Source organism: Penaeus monodon, unplaced genomic scaffold (genome assembly GCF_015228065.2).
Source record: "Penaeus monodon isolate SGIC_2016 unplaced genomic scaffold, NSTDA_Pmon_1 PmonScaffold_1916, whole genome shotgun sequence".
Lineage (NCBI taxonomy): Eukaryota > Metazoa > Arthropoda > Malacostraca > Decapoda > Penaeidae > Penaeus > Penaeus monodon.
This window is the reverse complement of record NW_023648771.1, coordinates 1-17,395: the sequence shown is the minus strand read 5'-3', so window position 1 is coordinate 17,395 and position 17,395 is coordinate 1. Positions and strand designations below refer to the sequence as shown.

General features: G+C 43.5%; 1 protein-coding gene across 1 annotated transcript; it reads right to left on the bottom strand.

The window, feature by feature from the left end:
* Window positions 1–9,067: 9,067 nt before the first annotated feature.
* Window positions 9,068–15,921, bottom strand: LOC119569844 (cartilage oligomeric matrix protein-like). The gene is made up of 21 exons (XM_037917837.1): window positions 15,833–15,921; window positions 14,796–14,833; window positions 14,548–14,707; window positions 13,692–14,469; window positions 13,403–13,519; window positions 13,188–13,310; window positions 12,988–13,110; window positions 12,789–12,911; window positions 12,594–12,716; window positions 12,367–12,489; window positions 11,994–12,116; window positions 11,762–11,892; window positions 11,443–11,655; window positions 11,204–11,363; window positions 10,936–11,113; window positions 10,556–10,837; window positions 10,326–10,452; window positions 10,165–10,253; window positions 9,924–10,089; window positions 9,572–9,806; window positions 9,068–9,258 (listed from the first exon to the last, which is right to left on the bottom strand). Exons 1-21 carry the CDS (start codon window positions 15,857–15,859, stop codon window positions 9,191–9,193), a joined length of 3,507 nt encoding a protein of 1,168 aa, XP_037773765.1. The 5' UTR covers window positions 15,860–15,921; the 3' UTR covers window positions 9,068–9,190.
* Window positions 15,922–17,395: the final 1,474 nt, after the last annotated feature.

The window sequence follows — 17,395 nt, the reverse complement described above, 5'->3', positions numbered from 1 at the left end:
CTGAATAGATTGTAGTACGTGTCGGAGATTTGAGGGGGAAGCAGCTAGGGGGGTGGGAAAAGGACTGAGAGGTCTGAGATGGGAGAGGTGTGGGGTTGGTGTTCTACTGGGAAAGGGTATTGGGAGATGGAGGGTCTGAGAATGGGATACTTGTGACATAAGGGGTTCACGTGTGTATCCAGGGGAGTGGAAGGGATAGAGGGGATGGTGGGAGGTTAATGTGGGCAGGGTTGGGGTCGGGGGGATGGGCTGTGTGGAGGGGGTAGGAGGATTGGGTGTAGGGGGTATCGTTAGGAGGGGGAGGGATATCAGCAGTTACTTGGAGTGTGGAAGGGGGCAGTTTGTAAAAATTTGGAGGTTGTGTCTGTTTTCATTAGTATCTTGAATATTTTCTATTTTTTCTTTTGAGGAGTTGGTTGGGATTTTTGGGGATAAAGGATTTCTTATGAGGGGGGGAGAGAGGACTGGGTCTCAAGCATAGGGAAAAGGGAAAGGGTGGGTGATTGTGTGGTAGGGGAAGGGGGGTGGAACTTGTTCTGTCTGTTACGGGTAGGCGAGGAGGGAGAGGGGAAGGTTTTGGGGTTGTAGTGGTATTGAAGTATCTGTATAGAGATTGGAGTATCTGGATTTAGGATGGCAAAAGATTTGACTGAGGAAGGTAGGGGGTTTAGAAGAGGGGGGATTAGAGTAGGGGGGGAGGAGAATTGGATAGAATGTGCAGTACTGGAGTTAATGAGTAAGAGAGAAACCACGTCGACGTGCTTCCTGTCTGGCTTCACGTAATGCGAGTCCAAGTTTGAATCTGAGAGTTGCTACTTCAGACTCAAATTTGTGGGTGGGGCAGCCCCTATAAAATACATTAGGGGGGCCGCCACAGTTGCCACGTGCGCGACTGTGCAGAGCAGTTAGATCAGGTATGGCCAGGTTGGGCACATAGTGGGCATCTGGCTTGGGAACGGCAATGTTTGGCTGGGTGTCCCGGACCCAACAATTTTTGGGACTGACGTGGAGGAGGTTTTGGGAGGCAAGAGGGAGGGATTCTCCTCCTATGTAGACGTTAAAGGGGAAGGGCATGTCTACGGAAGGTAATTTGGGTATGTAGTGGTTTCTTTCATGACCTTGGGGAATGGAGTAGCATTGTACTGATGTTGCATCATAGCGTGAGACAGGCAAGTAGGTCTTCTCCACAATTTACCAATCTTTGTCATAGATTGGCAAATTTTCTGGGGAAATTTAAACTGTTCCGGGGCAAGTATTTAGGGTTGGATGGGGTTACCATAAGGTTCAGTTAGTTTTGTTAATGCTATAGCCTGGTTTCGGAGTTCTGTGAAAGACGGGAGCGGTCGGGTTCGCTACGGAAGAGACTTACCTACTTGTTTTGGAGACATTGTTGAAGAAGGGTGTTGTCAGAGGAGGGAGATGTGGAGGGATCACGAAAATCGGTCCCATTTGGCTGGCTAAGAGGTTTCAGATTGTTTTAGAGATAGGGGTAGTAAAGGGCGGGGCGTGACGAAAAGGAGTAGTGTTGGGGAGGAGTGTTATGGGGAGGTGGGGAAAGGGTGTAGGTATTAAAAAGGGGAGATAGGGGTTGATGTGAGGTGGGGGGTAGAGGGTTGAAGTTGAGCATGGCTGGGAGAGTGAAAAGTTTTTAAACCCCAAACGCCACGTTTTTGGGAAGATCATGCCATGGCCCCTGTAAAACAGGTTTTTTATTGTATTCACACAAGATGGCTTTTACAAGGCTTAGTCATCAAGGGGTCACTTATTCGTCCTATTTCCCCCACCTGTTTACCCCTTTCCTGACTTTGAAAGGACTTTGCATATTTATTGTCCCTTTAAAAGTTTAAAAGATTTAATAATACTTTAATATCATAACATCAAAACAATAATAACAGTATGATATCAATTGTATTAAAAGGAAACGATTTCCCGCTAATTCAAGGATAGCGAATCAAGATCGGCCAGTAGGGCTACTGATAGACTCCTTGGGGGCTGAGCACATGTTGCCACTGTATGTAACAAATTACAAAAACCTACAGGGACAGAACATAAATCCGGGGTGATTGGTTAAGGGTTGTTGTGGCTACTGTACTAGTAGGCATTGATGAGGGGGTAGTTATGCAATGTTCGAGCCGTGGTCAAAGGAGAGCTGGTGTAATGAGCACTAAGTCACGAAGTAAGAATGACCCAAAATTTGTCTGTGACCACCCTTTTTATACCTCACTACTGGTCTTTACTCATATGTTAATATGTTACCTCAATTTATGTTCTTTAGCTGGAAAGATAATTAGACTTAAATAATTTTTAGAAAGATATTATTTTCTTAGAAAAATTATACTTCATTTACTATTTTGTATCAGTGCTAATACGTTTACATATTAAACTGATAAAGAACATGTAATATCGAGTTCCCCTACAAGTCATTTTCTTTGTTTCCCCACAAGGCATTCTCTTTAATTAGAGGGTACGCAATTATATTTCACTGTTGCTTATTATATTAAGGTTCTATATTGGTTTCTTCATTAAAACATCCATTATGTATTCATTTTGTTTCTGGAGAAATTTATTTAAGTTCCGGTATTATGCATGTATGATTAAGACGAAACAATATGCTTGTAATATATGTGACCTGAGTAGATGTTAAAATGTTAAGAATATACAGTGTTAAACCCTGATATTATAGTCATAACCAGAGAGAGAGAGAGAGAGAGAGAGAGAACCGAAACAAGTGCCTGGTAGATGCCCGAAAGAGGTTAGTAAAATTCTTTAAATACCAGAAGTAAGAAAGAACATTCAGCTGTACTAATATCAATAATAAAATTCTATAATATTTTATATCTGATTACAGAACAATAACAAAGTAATCATTTGAGAACAAATTGGAAAATCATGGTAAATAGAATATCTTCACAGCTAGTGGCTGACACGTGGCACTTGGATACCATTCAGATGTTTCTCTGTTATTATTGAGGATTTAAAACCCATTCAAGGAGTAAGTGTTATTGAAGTTTATAATAAAATAATACTATCTATGCTAAAATGAGGGTTTCATAAATATAATATAATGTATAAATATAAAACTTCAGATCGTATATAATGGCATGAATCTATGCAATTTGTTTGTGTGTCAAAAGTACTTATGTTCCTACAAGAAATTTTATTTTATTGTTTTATCATTCCTAAAATAGAACCATTGTTTCTTTTTTTTAGGAATGGGTTTTGTGTTTTTTTGTTCTGTTTTGTTGTGTCTGCTTCCTGAGAAGTCCTTGGAGAGATCCACCAGATTGTAAAGCAGATGCCATCCTTAGGAATCCTCTGAACTGATACAAGGAAGAAATGAAGAAAATTGAGGAGTCTGTACAGACAAAGGATTCAAGAAGGGAGACATAAGAGAAGGACAGTTATGGTTAATGGTTAAAAGCAAGATAAATGTGCTAGACATCTAAGGTCATGTAGCACTACAGTTAATGTTAGGGAAGGGTGGTTGAGTTAGTGATTAGTTGTCTAAGCAAAGGAATTGGTGAGTGAAAGGGTTAGGGTGGGGTTTTGTGGTAAGGAGTTAGATTAGATGAAGGATATGTATGCGTTTGAGGAAAGAGAATCGGTTGTTGAAGCAGAAAGTGTGGGATTCTGTAAGGATGTCTGATAGGTTGGGAGGTCGGTGAAGGGAGGATAGGTGGGGAAAAGCAGAGGTACGGGTTGTTTCAAAACGTGGGCACGGACAATAGGATGTGTGGGATTAAAAGGGGGAAATTACATAAGGAACATAAGGGTGGATCAGATTGTGCATCAGATAGGAGTGTGTTAGAGGGTGGGCCAATGCGTAATGGGGCGAGAGCGGTCCCCAACGTCTGTTCCGATGAAATGGAGCTGACCAGGAGGAGACGGGATAGTTTACAAAATGTAATTTATTAGTGCGGAGGCTTGACCAAAAAGATTGCCATCGATTATACAAAAAGGTTTTAAAGTGTGGGTAATAATCCTGGCGGGATACGTGGAAGCGTGGTTGGTATGATGTGGACATAGAGGCGTGGCGTGCTAGTGTATCTGCCTGTTCATTGCCGGGGATTCCAACATGGTGGGCACCCAGCAAAATTTTGATTGTTTTAGGGCGTGTGGACAGGTAGAACAACCAGTTCGGATCTTACAAACAAGGGGGTGGTGGTGTGTATTGACTTTATGAGAGCTATGATTTTACAGGAGTCAGTAAAAATTGAAAAGAGGAAGGGGGAGAGTGAGTATGTGTGTTTTTAGAGCAAAAAGGAGTGCATACAGTTCTGTAGTAAGGACACGGGATTCAGGAGGAAGGGAGTATTTAAAAGTACGAGTTGGGAAGATTACTGCAAAACCAGCACCGGAGGTGGATTTGGAGCCATCAGTATATACGGAATACTAGAGGAATGAGTGGAGACATGGTCAAGGAAATGTTGAAAAGGGTCAGTAGGAGGGATTTTTGATTTGGGGGGTGGGGGAAAACAGAAGAGCAATATGGGGGTGAGGTAAAAGCCATGGAGGGACGGAATGGACAGAGAACGGGAGAGGGGGGAGATGGGGGAAAGGGGAATGGGAGAGGAGGGTATCCATGCGAGTGGAGAAAGGAGTAGGTAATCGGGGAGATGAGCTAAGGTAAGAAGTAGGGGTTGTGGGATAGTTAGTTTAGTGAGGGGAAAATTGGTGGAATCGAACATAGCATCGGGAGAGAGAAGGGAAACGACGTCGAGATAGAGATGGTATGCCTGATTCAGTGTACAGGCTCTCAACTGGGAGGAGCGAAGGCGAAGACCACAGTGATGGATTGTATCAAGAGGGGCAAGGAGAGAATTTGAGGCAGAGGAGTAGATATGGCATCCATACAAGAGTGGAGAGGATCAAAGAACATAAAGATGAAGGAGAGTTTTGCGATCTGACCCCCAATGATATATGGGATAGATTTTTTTTAAGTTTTGAAGACGGCAGAGAGCTTTTTCTTTAATGTGTAGAATATGGTCTCGCCAGGACAGTTTGGAGTAAAAAATGACACCTAGAATTTGCCAGGGGAACGGCATTGGAGTGGAGTCCCATATAAAAGAGTGGGGGTAGGGGACCTACACGTGAGCGAGAGAAAAGAATGGAGGAAAGATTTAGAGGTAGAAAAGCGGAAGCCATGGTTTGTGGCCCAGGAAGATGCTGATGAGATTGCAGATTGAAGAAATTGGTAGAGATTTGGTGTGGGGGTGCCAGGGGCATAGATGGTTTAAATCATCAACATATAGTGATGCCCGGGCTCCTGGTGGTAAAAACAGACAATATCATTAACAGAAAGAAGGAATAAAGTGGTACTGAGCACACTGCCTTGTGGGACAACTTCGATTTGGGGAAAGAAAGATGATGTGCAGAGGCGATTTTGCCCTGGAAAGTGCGTTGGAGAGGAAGGACTTTATGAAGACACCCATTTTTCCCACGTATGCCTAGAGAGGACAATTTTTGGAGAATATGGTACCACCATGCGTATCATATGCTTTTTCTAGATAAAAAAAAATAGCTAGTACGGATTCATGGCGTGCAAATGCAGATGTAATATAGTCTCAAAATGAGCGGGGGGTCAGCTGTGCTTCTGGCACGGCAAAAACGAATTTGGGGAAGGAGAGAGAAGATTGTGAGATTCAAGATACCACATTAAGGGGGAAGTTCACCATTCGCTCTAATAATTTGCACAAGCAGCTAGTTAGCGCGATGGGGCGATAGTCTTGAGGAAGGGTACCCGATTTATTGGGTTTCAGGGAAAGGGAGGATAAGAGCTTCTTTTCCAATTAGAAGGGGAAAATTTTCCCGATGTCCATATGTGGTTTTTAAATTTTTAATAGGAAGGATAAGGAGAAGATGGAGTTGCCGGAGCATACGGTAGTGAATACCATCAGGGCCCTTTATGAGTGTTACAGCACGATTGTAGGCCAGTAACGAGTTCAAAGGAAGAAAATGGGGCATTATAGGAACTCATCAGAGATGGGTGAAGGTAATGGGGGTTTCGTTCTCTGGTGGTCTTAATAGAAGAGAATGTGGAGAAAGGTGAGAACCACTACTGACCTGGCTGAAATAATCACCTAGTTCATTAGCGACTTGGAGAGGATCAGAAATGAGGCTATTTCGAATATGGAGGACAGGGGCAGGATGGGGGGGATGTTTGCCTGATAGTTGTGTATTGACTTTATGAGAGTTAATGAGTTACATAAGGGATTCACGTGCGTAAGGAGGGAGTGGAAGGGATAGAGGGGATGGGGGGAGGGTTAATGTGGGCGGGGTTGGGTCGGGGGGATGGGGTGTGTTGGGGGGGGTAGGAGGATAGGGGGTAGGGGGGATATTGTTAGGAGGAGGATGGATATCAGCAGTTACTTGGAGTGTGGAAGGAGCAGGAGTTGTAAGATTTGGAGGTTGAGTGTCATTTTCATTAGGTATCTTGAATATTTTTTAATGGTTTCTTCTGAGTTGGTTGGGGAGTTTTGGGGGATAAAGGATTTCTTGTGGGGGGGGGAAGAGAAGGACTGGTGTCTCAAGCATAGAGCAAAGGAAGGTGGAGGTGATTTTGTGGTAGGGGAAGAGGGTGGAACGTTTGTTCTGTCTGTTACGGGTAGTGCGAGGAGGGAGAGGGGGAAGGTGTTTGGGATTGTAGTGGTGATTGAAGTATCTGTAGTAGAGATTGGAGTGTCTGGATTTAGGATGGCAGAAGAGTTTGACTGGGGAAGGTAGGAGGTAGAAGAGGGGGGGTTTTGATGTAGGGGGGTGGGTTTAGGAGAATTGGTAGAATGAGCAGTATTACTGGAGTAAGGAGTAAGGGAGAAACCACGTCAAAGTGCTTCTTGTCTGGCTTTTACGTAGTGCGAGTCCAAGTTTGAATCAGAGTCGCTACCTCAGACTCAAATTTATAGGTGGGACAACACCTATAAAATACATTATGGGGGGCCGCCACAGTTTGGGACATTGCGTGATTGTGCAGGGCAGTTAGATCGGTATGGCCAGGTTGGGCACATAGTGGGCACTGGCTGTGATGGCAATGTTTGGCTGGGTTTTCCCAGACGCCAACAATTTTGGCACTGACGTGGGGGGGTTGGTATGGCGAAGAGGGAGGATCTCCTCCTATGTAGACGTTAAAGGGAAGGTCATGTCTCGGAAGGGAATTTTGGCTATGTTAGTGGGTTTCTTTTTGATGACCTCTGGGGGAATGGAGTAGCATTGTACTGAGTTGCATCATATCCCGAGGACAGGGAAGTAATGATCTCCACAATCTGACCAATCTTGTCATAGATTGGGCAATTTGCTGGGGAGATTGCAACTGTTCCAGTGCAAGTATTGAGGGTTGGGTGGGGGTTTTGCAAAGGGTGGGGTTACCATATAGGTCTGTTAGGTTGTTAATGCTATAGCTTGGGTTTTTGGATGTTACTGTGACAAGACGGGAGCGGTCGGGTCGGGTACGGAAAGACTTACCTAACTTGTTTTTGGAGACATTGTTGGAAGAGAAGGGTGTTGTAGAGTAGGGAGCTGTGGGAGGGATCATGAAAAATCTGTCCATTTGGCTGCACTGAAGAGGGTATTCAAAATTGTTGTAGAGATAGGGTAGTTGAAGGGGGGGGGCGTGACGAAGATGGAGTAGTTTAAGGAAGGTAGCTTTATGGGGAGGTGGGGAAAAGGCTGTAAGGTATTAATAAGGGAGGATGGGGTGGTTGATGTTGGGTGTGGGGTAGAGGTGTTGAAGTGAGATTGCTGGGAGAGGGGAAATGTTCCTTAAGGGTTGATTGTTGGCTACTGTACTAGTAGGTATTGATGAGGGGTAGTTATTGCAGTGTTCGGAGCCGTGGTCAAAGGAGAGCCTGGGGTCAGGGAATCTGGTGGGTTTACATCGTTGGGGGCCCTTTGATAAAGGGGCAAGCCTCATTGCCCCTAATAGTGGGGATAGTTTTCATACTGGCCAGGGTAAGCCTGGATTGTGTTGGGATAAAAACGGTCCACCCCTTAGGGTCCCCTTTTAGGGGTAAGGGCTAGATTACTAAATCAGGGGAATACCGGCTCATGGCTCCTCAGGCCGTTCAGGACTGGCACAAAGCCTTTTAGCACAGCTCTCCCCCCTTGAGTGGGGAGCAGGGGTTTTTGGGGAAAGGGGCAAACGAAAAGTGGGAAGGAAAAAGACCATGGAAAATTAGTTCTAGTTGGGGGCCGAGTCCCAAGGTTGGGAGTTCCCCATCATTTGGGGCCCAGTCTCTGCCTCCTAAGCCCCCCCCCCCACGACAACAGGCAAGGGACTGGGGGGGGCCTAGACCAAAGCCAAAGCCATTTAGGGGGGGTGGGGGGGGGGTTAACATTTTCCAAGACCCTGTGTTGGGGAACCTCTCCACTTTAAAAGAGGGGGCAAGCCTTATTGCCCTAAAGACAGTAAGTCTTTTGTTAAGATCTAGAAACTAGTGGTAATACCATGCCCATTGTTTCTAGGGCCCTTTTTTCTGGCCCAGATACTTATTAAATATTAGAAAGGGGTTTTTTTGGAGAGGGGCAAAAAAAAAAAAAATTAGGTCCACCTTTGTCCAAGACCTAATTGGAGTGAGGTGAAAGCAGGGAGAAGCATTAGACAGTGAAGCAAGTGCAAGAGTTTCCATTGTCAAATTTAGACCTGAGTAAAATTTTTAACTAGTTTTGCCTTCAAGGTTATTTGAGACCATGGGAATAAAGTGGAAAACCATCCAGCCACTGGCTTTTAGCATTTCATAAATTTCACCATTTTAATTAAACACTTTTCCAAATATATATACCTGCTGTTAGGCTACTGCCCCCTTTAGCCCAATTCAGTCCTACCATGGCAATTATATTATATAAAAATAGAGCTTTCATTAATAGAAATGCCAGTTAGGCAATTTTTAATTTGGTCAACTAGTCTAAACAGAAGCAATTTATGACAGGGCAGCTGGGTCAAAACGAGAGCCCTTTTAAAAAATTTCTTCCACCCCTTTAAGGGAAGAGATGGGCACAGGGGTAGCAATGTTGTCAAAGCAAATCTGAGGTTCTGGCCATGTAAGAGTTATACAGGTAAACTTGAAACCAGTAGTTTAATTTAAAATTATTTAATATAAAATTTTATATAGACTAGCGTCTTACAGTATCAAGACCAATCTTCAAGATGCGTCGTGTCCAAGTGCAAGACGCTTCAGTTTGTGCAAAAAGCAAGTCCTTATGAAGTCAGGACCTGCGTCTGTAGGTTAGTGGGCAGGTCATTAAACATGTCTTGGGGTACATCATCTGCAAGATCAAGAAGTAGGTTTTAGTGCCAGAGTCGAAGTCATTTTCATATACAGCCTAGTCAAAGCAAGCAAGGTCAAGATCACAGCACATTAGAAGAACTGGTACATGTCTAGGGAAGAAGTGCATGGTTATAGAGCAAGTGCATACTTTAAGGCAAGGCCATAAAATTTGGGAGGTGTTTAGCTATGCATCTCAAACCTTTGCACCGACCTCCAATGCTATCCAATTGGTTTTAGCTCTATTGCTCTACTAGGGCATACCAAGTGTATTTGATGCAATCTAATAGAAGACTTCAGAACCAAAGCCTTACCTGAACAAGTATACTTCACATTGGACCATATAATTTGCTTCTGGGAGAAGCAGAAGAGACCTAGCCTGCCTCCTTTTAGGGTGCTGTCATATATGTTTCCAGAGTCAATGACTTGGTTGTTACCCTGGTACAAGTAGAACCTCATGGTACCAATATCAGGCCGGTGGTGAAGCAGCCAGCGGTAGGCAACTTTAGGGGTCCATCCAATGCTGCTATCATGCCAGAGCAAGGTTGCCTGAAAGAGCAACCATTACTCTTGCTAGCAGGATAGTCTGGCACTGCCCATTAGTCGCCCAATTACTTTAGCATTCAGTAACAGACTCCTTGCAAGTTATGTAGGCATATACTCTACCTGGTTTGTTGTAGAGCCAGTGAGCCACAAAGCATCCCGAAGTGCTGTGCCAGGGCCTGTAGTAGAGTCAATTAGCTTCAGAGTAACTCCTCTCTCTGCTTGGCCAAACCAGCTTTGTGGTCCCTTCTTCCACATCATGACATAGAACTTGGAATTGCTTTGGTAGCTGTGGGAAGAGCCGTGTTATACAAGGCCTGCTTGATAAAATGCAGGCACCATTATAATTTTAGTCTATACATACCTGAAGATAAAGCCAACAAAGTCATCATCACTGGTGTCCTCTATGAAGAAGGTCCCTTCAAAGTCGACATCCACAAGTTTTATGGTCACCTGCAATTTCGTTTGGGGTTATTTGTGGCTCTTCAAGCAGAGACCTATCCTAAAGACTACAGCCTTTCCAACATACATACCCACTGCTATAGCTGGGTCCGAGTTCAACGTCTGGTGAATTTCTGCACCATTGTCGTAGACAATCCATACTGGAGGAGTAGACGCCGTTTGTGGGTCTAGTGCCACCATTTGGAGTTGCCTAGGAAATTTAAAGACATGGTTCAAATGGCTGGTCTAGAAGATCTACTCTTGGCTGTAGGGAGCACAAGTCCTTTGATACACTTAGTGGCCAAGCTTCTCACCTGAAGTCGGTGGCATGCACATTTGGGTTGGCAATGCAGTTATCATCCGAGTCTACAATTTTGTCACCATCAAAGTCAGAGGTGCAAGCGTCGCCACGGCCATTCCCGTCGGTATCCTTCTGGTCCGAATTTGGGATTAGCAAGCAGTTGTCAGTCGTATCATCAATACCATCGTTGTCACTGTCTGAATCACAGGCATCACCTAACCCATCACCATCTACGTCCTGCTGGTCACCATTGGCTACATTTGGACAATTGTCCACACTGTCCTCCACACCATCACTGCAAGAGGCTAGCATCAGTATGTGGATTTAGGGAGACTGCAGATTTAAAGCAAATATTTGCCATTAGCAAATTAAACAAAGTCCATTAATCCATGCCTGTCAGAGTCGATGTTATCATCACATGCATCCCCTAGTAGATCTTCATCTGCATCTTCTTGCCCAGGATTGGTATGCTGGGGGCAATTGTCACACAAGTCTCCAAAGCCATCTCCATCACCATCAGCTTGGTTGCCATTTGCAGTCTTTGGACAGTTGTCAGCAGTATTTAGCAAGCCTGAGAGGAGAAGAGATTGAAATGCCATCTCGTTTCGTCAAGAGAGTAAAGGAGAGATTGGATGCCATCAGATACAAGTTACAAGCATACCATCATTGTCAATATCATCGTCGCATTTGTCGCCTGTACCATCCCCATCAACATCATTCTGGCTGGGGTTGGAGACTACAGGGCAGTTGTCACATACATCTCCATGTGTATCCGAGTCTCCATCTTGTTGCCCAGGGTTGGCTATTAGTGGACAGTTATCCTGGAATTAAAGTGCAAGTTTAAATATTTAAGGGGGACCCCATGTTAACATGCAAGATATCAGCATTTCTTTTTCATACCGAAGTATCGAGAAGTCCATCTCCATCAGCATCAGTATCACAAGCATCACCAATCCCGTCACCATCGGCATCCTCTTGCCCAGAATTTGGTCGGTTGACACAGTTATCCTTACGGCAGTATTTGCTCGAACAGCTCAGTTCAGTGTCTGGGAAGCCATCAAGGTCAGAGTCTGGAGCACAGTCTTGACCTTGACCAGCAAAGCCAACAGGACACTGGAGAGTAGTAAGCAAGTATTATTTATCACTTTTAATTCGGTAGAATCCTTCAGGACACTAGACATTCAAGTAGTAAGGTTGGAGTGCAGAACTAGGCACCTACCTGGAGGAGTGTGCACACTTGTCCATCACCAGTATAGCCAGCAAGGCAAGAGCAGGTTCTGCTACCAGCAGTATTGGTGCACTGAGCATTAGCATGGCACCCACCATTAGCCACCAGACACTCGTCCACATCTGTAGGGAGATGCAGCCATTTTACAAAGTGCTTAATCAGAAAGCTTTCAGTACTTGAATAGCAAGTGCATTTAGGAATATGCAGTCACTAGGACACTTGCCTGTGCAAGCTAGGCCATTCCCAGTGAACCCTGATGTGCAGGTGCAGTCACGGCTGCCTGGAGTATTGCTACACAGGGCATTTGCATCACAACCACCGTTGGCAACCAAGCACTCGTCCACATCTGCAAGAGTAGAAATAACACCATTTGCAAATTGCACCCTTGTCATTTATGAAGGTAATTTCAGTTGTAGGAGGAGTTCAGTGCAAAACTGATTCTTAGCAAGTAGTCATGGTGGTTAACAATTTCACCAGCTAGTTGAAATTTAAAGTTTGGCATTTAGTCGAGGCAAACTTGCATGTTTATCAACAAGCAAATTAAACTATGCAAATCTAACCAATTTGGCATACCATTTATCCATAGGTTTACTTACCAGTACATTGAAGTCCATCACCGGTGTAACCAGGATGACAGGTGCAAGTTCTGCCACCAACATCATTTGTACAGTCTGCATTTGCATGGCACCCTCCATTAGCTACCAGACACTCGTCCACGTCTGTAGGGTATTGCAGCAACAGGTTTTAAGTGCTGTACCAGAGCCTAGGAAAGGTGTGCAAGCAAAAGTCCCAATAGCTGTAAATCATTGCCAAATGTACTTGCCTGTGCAAACTAGGCCATTCCCAGTGAACCCTGATGTGCAGGTGCAGTCACGGCTGCCTGGAGTATTGCTACACAGGGCATTTGCATCACAACCACCGTTGGCAACCAAACACTCGTCCACATCTGCAAGAAAGAGGGTCAGACAAGATACCTGCAAGCCATGGTTTTTACTATAAAAATAGAAATGCTACCAACCAGAGCAAGTAACACCATTCCCAGAGAAGCCTGGGAGACATGTGCAGGTTCTTGAACCAGCTGTGTTTTGACACCCTGCATTTGCATCACAGCCTCCATTGTTAACAAGGCACTCATCGATATCTGTAGAAGCAGATGCATTAGCCTAGAGTATTAACCCTTGCACACCTCGGCCAACATCAACATTTGTTATACTTACCAGAGCAAGTAAAGCCATCCCCAGTGTAACCTGATGCACAAGTACAGTCTCGGCTGCCTGGAGTATTGCTACACAAGGCATTTGTACCACAGCCACCGTTGGCAACCAAGCATTCATCGATATCTGATGATGAACAAGCAATTAGCCAACTTAATAATTATTGCAATAATTTAGAAGTCTGCTTCTGCAAGCATGCTCACCTTGGCAGGCAAAGCCATCACCAGTGTACCCTGCTAAACACTCGCACCGGTAACTGCCGTCAGTATTCGTGCAGCTAGCCATTGCAGAACAGCCGCCGTTGGCCACGGCACATTCATCAACATCTGGAAATATGCAATTTTAGTAGGGAGTAACCTTAGGGGGGTGTGGGAGCCATAAAATGGGACATGCTATAGACAATTGCACACTGCCTTACCTGTACATGAATATCCATCACCACTGTAACCTGCCTTGCAAGTGCAACTCACACCGCCATTAATAGTTGCGCAATCTGCATTACCATGGCAACCACCGTTATTTGCCAGGCATGGGTCTGAAATTTAGAATTGTATTAGGTTTAATACAAATAAATTTATTGCTAGTGCAACACTTGCTGTTCAGACCAAGTCCGAGGTCATGGCCTAAAATGTCCTTGCTCACATACTGCGAGTCAAAACCATTTAGATTTGACATATGTTAAGGAGTTTTAACCAGAATCTGCATACCTGTAGTCTCGTCAGGACACATGCCCTGGGGAATGCTACAGCGGGTGAAGTAGTCATGCAAATTCATTTCATGGTCTTCCACACATGCTCCCCCATCACCAGCATCATCAGCTTTCCACACATAACCATGGGGGCACTGGTAGCGGGCACGCTTCATTAGGCCACCAATAATCAGGCATTCATAGTAGCTGCGGCGGTCGAGGGGATCTGGGAACCTGCCTTCCTCATAGCACACCATTGTCCGTGAGCAAGGATCTTCACAAGCTCCTGTTACCTCGTTGAACAGCGTTCCACTGGGGCACATGAACAGTCTCTGCAGCCACCCATGTTGAAGCGAGATGCAAGAGTAATATTCAGTGCAGTCTTCGAGCTTTGCAAAGACACCAGGCCGTTCACAAGCTGGAAGGCTGGCTTGGTTGCGACACTGATTAAGGGTCTCATCAAACACCATACCATCAGGGCACACGTGATCCTCAGGGCTGGATCCAGTGGAGGAGCAGCTAAAGAACTTCTGTGGGTCATAGAGATCACGGACAAACGCGTCTCCACTCTGGCAGGTACATTCAGCTGGAAGCCCTGGGTAGCATACTGCACCTCCATAGGTAGTCTTAATACTGCAGGATCTTGTGCTGGTGCACTGGCGGACAAAGGCCTGCCCTTTTACACACATGACCATGGTCCTGCAGTCAGCACACACGAAGCCATCAGGCTGACCTTCACACAAGTAGGAGTACTTGGGATATGCTGTAGTAACACTGCGCTCACTTCGGGAGCGACACTGAAATTAAAGAATTTAAGCATTAGATCCACATGTTGTAGTTATGTGATGTACTAGGTCCAGTGCTGAGATACCTACTTGCATTTCACCGTTGCACGTCCTGGAGGTGGTATTGTAGACAAATCCATTACAGTCATCAAATGACACTTCATAGCCCCCAGTACCATCAGGTATGCAGTCGAAAAAACCATCACATGTATTTGGAGTGGGGTACCTGCCCTCTCTCAAACACTCTACCCTGGGGTTTAGTGAAAAAAGAAAGTCAGTGCAAGTCAAGATACATAAAAGAACCAGGTGTACGACACTAAGCCTGTTTGAGTACTTACCCTTTCGTCGGCATGGCCACTGCCGTCCCAGCAACCACCTGAATGGAAGGAAGCAGTTTTAGACAATTTTGCCATAAAATTTATATTTATTCGGTCACATAGGGCCAGAGCTCAGAGCTACCTAGAGATCAACTTTTAGTTCTTACTAGGTACAAGTTATTTTTGTAAAAGAATAAGGCTTTACTTTTCCGGCCTTGTCAGCAATAGCTATGCACAATCCAGAGAAAGCTCCAAGCGAGCTGTACATTTTGCTCATCTTAACACTTGGGGCATCTTGCAAGCCTAGAACCTAGGCCTTACTTTCTACCATTTGTAGGTTAGGACAAGGCAGCCCAAGTAAAGAAAAAAAAAATTTGTGCCATATTAGGGCCTAATGGGCCGACCAGCCATACAAATACATGGTCACTTTGCGATTACGAATCCACTGCAGCAGCAGCAGTTTAAGATCGTTCACTAAAGTAGGCAGTAGCGACCATCTCTCGATCTGTGCGTTGCCGTTGCTAAAGTCAATTTTGAAATAAAATTGAGATGGGAAACCTTTATCCCCCCAAAAAATATCAGTCTTGCTAGATCTGGGATCCGTGCCATGATCTTTATATCCAGACCACCATTCTGCTGGAAAGACCGCACTTAACCCTAATCTTGTAATGGAGGGCAAGTGCCAAGTGGGACAGTTATGCTCTAAAGCTGCTAAAAAAGGCAGTTTTTACATGGAAATCTGGTAGAATAAGAGCCTTGCAACCATCTACCTCTATGCTCAAGTAGAAAACTACACTTGTTTAAAGTATGCATGCATTAAAAGGCATTTCTTCAGGAGTAGCCTTGTGGACATGGAATCAACAAGTTTTATCCAACCCAAGTATTAAGCGTTACTCTTATACTGAGTCCTTATGGTATGGGGAATAAGGCAAGGGAAGCAAATATGCCTGCATTAAAGATCTTTCACTTGACTACAGACAAAATTCATTTAAGCACATTTGAATACGACTACATTCCTCGGTGTTACCAATTAGTTCTACACCTTCGGCCCTTCTTACCCCAAGAATTATCGTAAACGACATCATCTTGAAGATGTGCTTTCGCAAGCGCTTGCTCAGCCATTTATAGTAATTGAAACTAGCAATACTGGAAAGCAATGGAGTCACGCAGTCAGGAGCCACTATATGGCTGCGCCGATCATGCCATCTATACGCAGCGACAATTGTTAGTGCGCACTTTGTTCTCATTTCGCCTGTGTTAATCTTAGTTCTGAAATTCTTAACATAACTTAGTGGACATGGCTTAGTCTAAACTAAAATACTCCGGCCTAGCCTGATGTTAGGCTAATTATCATGGTCAAAGGTCGCGGAAACACAAGCTGTAATGGAAAGCGGACCAAGTGAGCCGAAAAGAACATCCCAAAGGCACCACAGAGTGCGATTCGAGTCGGGGATGATAACAAAGTTTTAGACAAATTAATTTTCAAAGCAAAAAAAAAAAGAAAGAAAAAAGAGAGAAGAAATATATATATATATATATATATATATATATATATATATATCTATATATATATATATAATTACTCTCTCTCTTATTCAACCATTCCCTTTGATTCAACTATTTTGTGTCTTTATCTTTGTCTCCAAGTATGGTTCTCTCTCGCTTTCTCCCTCCCTCCCTCCCACCCCCTTTTCTCTCGCTGCATGTGTGGTGTGTGTGTGTGTGGTGTGTGTGTGTGTGTGTAAATATTGTAATATATATATATATAGTATTATATAGATATATATATATATATATATATATATATGTATGCATGTATACATATATATATTTGTATATAACGTATATACACATAATATATACTATATATATTATGCATGTATACATATATATATTTGTATATACTACATACACATATATATATATATATATATATATATATAATATAATATATATATATATTACATATTTACATAAACAGACACACAGACTCACACAAAAACACACATACATACATATATAAATATATGTAAATATATAGTATATATTATATATATATATATATATATATATATATATATATATAGATATATATATATATATATATATATTACTGTTTACACACACACACGCACACACACACACACACACACACACACACAACACACCACACACACACACACACACACACACACACACACCACACACACACACACACACACACACACACACACGAATACGTACATATGTGTGAGTATTATATCTATATATATATCTATATTATATATATATACTATACTCCTATATAATTCACACACAGACCACAACACAACACCACACACCACACACACACACACCCTACACACACACCACCAACCACACACACAACCACCCCACCTCCACACCACACCACACACCACGAATCTACATAGTGTGTGTATTATTATATATATACATATATATATATATATATATATATATATATATATACATATATATATATATATATATATATATATATATTAATAGATATAATATACACCCATATATATATACATCACACATATATATCACACACACACAGACACACACCACACACACACACACACGAATACGTACAA

Bases quoted from the DNA above. Each gene is read 5' to 3' on its own strand.
- LOC119569844 (XM_037917837.1), bottom strand. From the start codon at position 15,859: ATGATGTCGTTTACGATAATTCTTGGG. The intron at 14,834-15,832 runs GTAAGAAGGGCC...CCTTCCATTCAG, and splicing joins CGTTTACGATAATTCTTGGG to GTGGTTGCTGGGACGGCAGT. The intron at 12,117-12,366 runs GTAAGTAAACCT...CTACTCTTGCAG, and splicing joins TGATGGACTTCAATGTACTG to ATGTGGACGAGTGCTTGGTT.